We start from the raw sequence: 5456 nt of genomic DNA on the forward strand, positions 1-5456 counted from the left end.
CCACCCAACCGCCAAAAAAATCCATTTTTAAGCGAATCCTCCACAAGAAAAAAAATTGCATTTTTGGGGTCTTTTGGGGGGTTTTCCGCTGGCGAAGGAGCCGCCGAGGGAGCGACGCCGGCGCTAACGGTTTTCTTTGTATTTTTAGGGCCTAACAAACCTCCGCCCCATAGTTCTTGGTGATAGACGTTGCCTTTTTCTGCTTCTTTTAAGGACGTTTTTAACAATTTGTGGTATTTTCCAGGGCCGATGCGATTAGTGCATGAAAAAAAAAAAAAACAAAAAAACAAAAAATAATGTTTAACGCTCGGGGGGTCCAGCCGGGCCCTTTTACTGCTGAATTTAAAGAGAAAAAGAAGGAAGACGAGAAAAAAAAAAATAATAATTCTGGAGTTGCTGCGGAGTTTGTGGGGGGGGGACCCTGGGGATGGGGGGGGGGGGCCAGGGCACAAACTGGGAACCAGTTACCAACTGGGAACCAGTTACAAACTGGGCTTTGCGGACTGGGAGCTGGGAAACGGTGGCAGAGTGGCCTCTGCAAACTGGGCAAACCTAATTTTCAGGTTAATAATCAGGAATTTGAGCAAATCAGCTGCAAACTGCGGAACTGGGTGGCGGGGGGGTGTTTCCCTCTCCCTGGGGCCCCTGTGAATGAATCGGGGACAAGTTGGAGCTTTTTCCACCTTTTTTATTTCCCAGTCCGTCTCCTCCGCCCCGTTTCCCCACACCGACCGCGGGGGCTGCAAAAAACGGGGCCAAAAACACCCGTTTCCGCCACGGCACCTGAATAAACACTGATTTTCTAGTCGACCCCCCCCCCAGAGCAGAGCCACCCGGAGGTAAATTTTGCTCCAAAACCCCGTTTTTCGCAGCAGGAAGGAGGGTGCAAAGACAGCGGGTGCAGGAAATGCCCCAGGAGGGTGCTGACACCCCCCCACCCCCCCAAGGGCAAGCGAATAAATACAAAGCAGCCAAAACTGGGGGGTTTTGCAGAAAAACAGTGCTGGGGGGGGGTGGGGGGGTGTGTGAGCAATCCCGACCCTGGGGGGGGTGTTAATTGGATTTTAATCCAACACACACACACACACACCCCCCCCCCGGAGTTTAAATGCCCCTGAGGGGGGTTTAATCCTCGTGGGGAATTTTAATTCTCCGGGGGGGGGGTGGGGGGGTGGAATTTAACCTTCCCAGGGGCAGCTTTAATCCTCCTAAGGGGGTTGATCCCCAGGGGGGGGCTTTTAATCCACCTGGGAGAAGAAATAATCCCCTGGGGGGGGCTGATTAATCCTCCCGGGCGGGGGGCAGTTTAATCCTTCCAGGGTGATTTTAATCTTTCCAGAAAGGTTTTAAATCTTGGGGAGGGGGCAGTTTAATCTTCCCAAGGAGTTTTTAATCCTCCCTGAAGAGGGGGGGATGTTCATCCTCCCTGGGGGGGTATAATCCTCCTGGGGGGTTTATAATCCTCCCGGGGGGGGGGTTATAATCCTCTACTGGGGTGGGGGTAATCCCACTAGGAGGGGGTTTAATTCCCCCTGGGTGGGTCTAATCCCCCCCCCCGGGTGGGTTTAATTCCCCCTGGGTGGGTCTAATCCCCGGGTGGGTTTAGGCCCTCCTGCGCTGTTTCTTACCCCCCTCCCGGGCAGTTCCCAACCCCCCAGCGGGTATTTCCCCCCCCCCCCCCCCCAAACTACGGGGGTCCCCGTTGTGTCCGTGCGCGTCCCCCCCGCCCCCGTCACTTTTCGGGGGGCTCCTCGGTGACGATCTCCACCTCCAAGCGGCCGACGTAGAGCGAGAGGGCGCAGAGCCAGAGCAGCGCCAGCAGCGCGGCGGCAGCGGCGTTGGCGGCGGCCGTGGGCGCCGGCAGCATCATGGGGCGGCGCAGCAGCACCAGGTTCACCAGGTACGACCCCGCCCCGTAGGACACACACAGGCCCCCCAGGATGAAAAACCCTGCGATGGAAATAAATGTCTTTTTTTAAAATAAAAAAAAAAAAGGAGAAATAAACCCCAAACGAGCTGAAGGGAAGGGTCCCCCCCTCTCCGGTGGGGTTTTGTTGTTATTGCTGTGAGAAATGGGTAAAATGGGCAAAATGAAGGTCTGGGAGGATGCAAACCCTAAAATGGAGGAAATAGCCCCAAAATGGGCACCTGGAGAGGGGGTAGGAGTGGAAGGGCGCCTGGGATTTGGGGGATTTTATTTGGTTTTGGGGTGCAGGGAGAGGGGGGGTTGGGGGTGAGGGGCCCTACAGGGAGTGATGGGGATATTGGGGAGGGGGTGGGCCTGGGGGAGGGGGGTGTCCTGGGGGTGGGGGTGTCCCCAGAGAAGGTGCCCTGGGCAGGTCCCCGGGAGGTTTGGGGTGTCCCGGGGGGGGTGTCCCCGGGGTGGGTTGGGGGGGGTTTTGGGTGTCCCCCGGCGGAGTGGGTGTCCCCGGGGGGGTGGCTGTCCCCCCCCTATACCCACAGTAGGCAGCATGGCGGCCGGTGTCGCTCTGGACGTAGGAGATGACGCCGACGCCGGTGGCCAGGAGCCCGTTGCGGTACCAAGACAGGAGACCTGGAGAGGACACACGGACACACCGGGGGGGTCACCGGGGACCGACCCCCCCCGAACCCGCCCGGCCCCGCCCCGCCCCTCACCGCCCTCCAGCGCTTTCCGCAGCAGCCAAGCGTCCGCCCGTTCCAGGTCGGAGGCGGCGGGCGGCGGCGCGGCCCGGCCCAGGCTGTACCGAGGCCCCCGCAGCCTCCGCAACGCCGCCGCCGCCGCCCGCCCCGCGCCGCCCCACCAGCCCATGGCGGCCGCGCCGCGTCCCGCCGCCACCCTCCTTCCCGCTGTCGCCGACGACCGCCCATTGGTCGACACTGCTGCCGCTCACCGCGCCCGCCCGCGACTATTGGCGGAGCGGCGCGTCCATCACCGCAGCCCCGCCCCGCGCGAGACGTAACGCACCGCTATAGGCCGACGCGCCACGTCCCGCCCCCTCCGGAACGGAAGCAGCATCGCTATTGGCTGCGCGCACGGCCTGCCGGGAAGAGCCGGGCGGCTCCACCCCGGAAACCCCTTTATTCCCCCCAAAACACACCCCCCCCACACTCAAAAATGGCCAAAACACCGTTTTTCACCTTAAAACACCACTTTATAAGGCGGGGCCAACCCGCCGGTGCCCCCGGGAGTGTGTGTGTGTGGGGAGGGACACACGGCACGGCGCGGGGGGACGGCGCTGGCGGCGGCTCTGGAAGAGGAAGGAAACGGCACTTCGTTACCGGGGGCCGGTACCGGGGGGGGGGCGATTATTGTAGGGTCGTACGGAAAGGGAAGGGGGGAGGGGTTGTTATTGCCGGGCCACTCCGGCCCCACTACTCACCCGCCCGGCCGCTCCTTCCGGCCCCGCCTCCTCCTCCGAAGCGCGCCCGCCCATTGGCTGGAACACAGAGCGCGCCCCGCCCACCTCCAGCGGAGGGGGCGTGGCCAACGCGGAGCCCCGCCCCCGCCCGGGAAGCAGCGCCCAGCAGGGACGCGGGGGGGGTGGGGGGGTGGGGGGGAATCGGGGGGTCCCGGGGGGGCATTTTGGGGTGAAAACAGCGCTGGGACGCGCTGCGGGGGGGGGAGAGAGCCGGGGCGGGAGGGGGGGGTGCCCCAAAACGAGGGAAAACACAGCGATTTGAGGCTGTGCTCTCCCCCGCGTCCCACCCCCTTTCCCCTGTCTGCTTGTCCCCCCCTCGCCCCGGTGTCCCCCCCCCCACCCCGTGTGTCCCCCCCCCCGACCCGGTGTCCCCTCACAGCTCGTCCTCGAGGCCATCGTCTTCCTCGGGGAAGTCCCCGGGGGTGACGCTTTGGGGCTTGACAAAGGCGCCGTACTTGGGCTGGCACTCGAAATAGCGGCGCCCGCCAACACTGCGGGGAGGCGGAGAAGAAACAGAGCTTGGGGGGGGCCCAAAGACACCCCCCCCCGAGAGAGGGGACACCCTGGGGATGCTTTGGGGACCTCACCTGCCGTCGTGCTTGCCCAGCGGCTCGTCATAGCGGACGCCCACCCAGTAGCCTGGCTTGAAGTCGGTTTGGCCTGTGGGGAGTCGTGGGTGTCAGTGCTGGGGGCGGGGGGGGGGGGTTGGGGACAACGCAGAGGGATTTGGGGACACGCTGGGGACACGTCGGGGACACGTACCCACGTACATGATGGTGGCCCGCTTGCAGGGCTGTCCCGGCACGCGGACCTGGCAGCGGGCGCCCAGGGGGAGGGCGGCCGCCAGCGTCGCCTCCTGGGCCCGACGCTGCTGCTCCTCAGCCGCCCGGCGCTGCATCCCCTCGGCATCGTAACGTCCCCAGCGGCGCTGGCGCAGGAAGGAACGGAGGGACTCTGGGGGGACACGGGGACACTGGCACCTGGGCTGGCAGCACCCCCCACCCCCCCCCTCCAAGGGGCGCGGAGGAGGTTGGTGAGGCAGCGGGGACGGGGGACAGCGACTGGGGGGGACAAGGGCAGTGACACCACTGGGGATGGGGACAATGGGGACAGGGAGAGTGTCAGCATAGGGGACAGGGACAGTCACATCAACTGGGGATGGGGACAGTGGGGACAGGGACAGCGGGGACAGGGACAGCGTCACCATGGGGGACTGGTGACAGTCACACAGTGGGGACAGAGATGAGGTCACCTCAACTTGGGGACAGGGACACAGTGGGGACAGGGACAGTGTCACCATGGGGGACACGGGACAGTCACCTCCACTGGGGATGGGGACAGTGGGGACAGGGACAGTCACCTCAACTGGGGATGGGGACAGAGTAGGGGCAGGGACACTGTCACCTCAACTTGGGGACAGTGACAGACCGGGTACAGGGACAGCGTCACCATGGGGGACAGCTACGTCAACTGGAGGACACTGACACAGTGGGGACAGGCAGTCACCTCAACTGGGGGACAGTGTCACCACAGGGATGGGACGGTGACATCAGTGACACAGCACAGGTGAAGTAAGTGCCAGCACGGGGGACACGGGGCAGGGATGTCCCCTGGGGGCCGGGGAGGTGACAGGGAAGGGACGGGGAGGGGGGGGAGGTGGCCTGCAGGGACGCCGGTGTCACCTGGCCGCTTCTCGTAGTCGCTCTCGGCCATCTCGTACTTCTCCACCTGCGACACGTCCTCGTACTCGCCGATCCGCGCCCCGCTGCGGTCGATCACCTGCAGCACCCCGTTACTGCGGGGGGGCCCCGGGGGTTACCAGGGGGGGCCCCTTCCCCCGCGGGGGGGACCCATTTTGGGGTGAGAAAGGGGAGAAAAGGGGTGCGCTAGCGCCAGGCGGGATATGGGGGGAGAAAGGGGGTGCGCTGGCACCAGGGGTGAGACGTAGGGAAAGGGGGTGGTTTCAGGGTCTGATTTTGGGGTGAGAAGCAGGGAAAAAAGGAGGGTAAGAGGACCCACGTGCACGCGGCAACCGTCGGCCACGGGGTAGGAGCC

At 64.0% G+C, this 5456-nt stretch overlaps 3 protein-coding genes across 3 annotated transcripts in view; all 3 read right to left on the reverse strand.

Annotated features, from left to right (window-relative positions):
- The window catches only part of DMWD (DM1 locus, WD repeat containing), a 40374-nt gene that overhangs the window by 25999 nt on the left and 8919 nt on the right, over window positions 1-5456 (reverse strand). The gene's annotated exons all lie outside the window — the stretch shown is intronic.
- TMEM160 (transmembrane protein 160) lies at window positions 668-2824 on the reverse strand. The gene is made up of 3 exons (XM_074810183.1): window positions 2638-2824; window positions 2462-2554; window positions 668-1950 (listed from the first exon to the last, which is right to left on the reverse strand). The coding sequence occupies exons 1-3, from the start codon at window positions 2789-2791 to the stop codon at window positions 1733-1735; spliced, it is 465 nt and encodes a 154-aa protein (XP_074666284.1). The 5' UTR covers window positions 2792-2824; the 3' UTR covers window positions 668-1732.
- Window positions 3122-5450, reverse strand: TBCB (tubulin folding cofactor B). The gene is made up of 6 exons (XM_074810185.1): window positions 5421-5450; window positions 5084-5180; window positions 4164-4355; window positions 3989-4061; window positions 3363-3892; window positions 3122-3230 (listed from the first exon to the last, which is right to left on the reverse strand). The coding sequence occupies exons 2-5, from the start codon at window positions 5112-5114 to the stop codon at window positions 3775-3777; spliced, it is 414 nt and encodes a 137-aa protein (XP_074666286.1). The 5' UTR covers window positions 5115-5180; window positions 5421-5450; the 3' UTR covers window positions 3122-3230; window positions 3363-3774.

The sequence above is a fragment of the Strix aluco genome, chromosome 33, assembly GCF_031877795.1.
Source record: "Strix aluco isolate bStrAlu1 chromosome 33, bStrAlu1.hap1, whole genome shotgun sequence".
NCBI classification, from domain to species: domain Eukaryota; kingdom Metazoa; phylum Chordata; class Aves; order Strigiformes; family Strigidae; genus Strix; species Strix aluco.

Bases quoted from the DNA above. Each gene is read 5' to 3' on its own strand.
- TMEM160 (XM_074810183.1), bottom strand. From the start codon at position 2,791: ATGGGCTGGTGGGGCGGCGCGGGGCGGGCGGCGGCGGCGGCGTTGCGG. The intron at 2,555-2,637 runs GTGAGGGGCGGG...TGTCCTCTCCAG, and splicing joins GCGGAAAGCGCTGGAGGGCG to GTCTCCTGTCTTGGTACCGC. The intron at 1,951-2,461 runs GTGGGTATAGGG...TTTCCATCGCAG, and splicing joins CGGCCGCCATGCTGCCTACT to GGTTTTTCATCCTGGGGGGC.
- TBCB (XM_074810185.1), bottom strand. From the start codon at position 5,114: ATGGCCGAGAGCGACTACGAGAAGCGGCCAG. The intron at 4,356-5,083 runs GTGACACCGGCG...GTGTCCCCCCAG, and splicing joins CGACTACGAGAAGCGGCCAG to AGTCCCTCCGTTCCTTCCTG. The intron at 4,062-4,163 runs GTACGTGTCCCC...GACTCCCCACAG, and splicing joins GGCCACCATCATGTACGTGG to GCCAAACCGACTTCAAGCCA.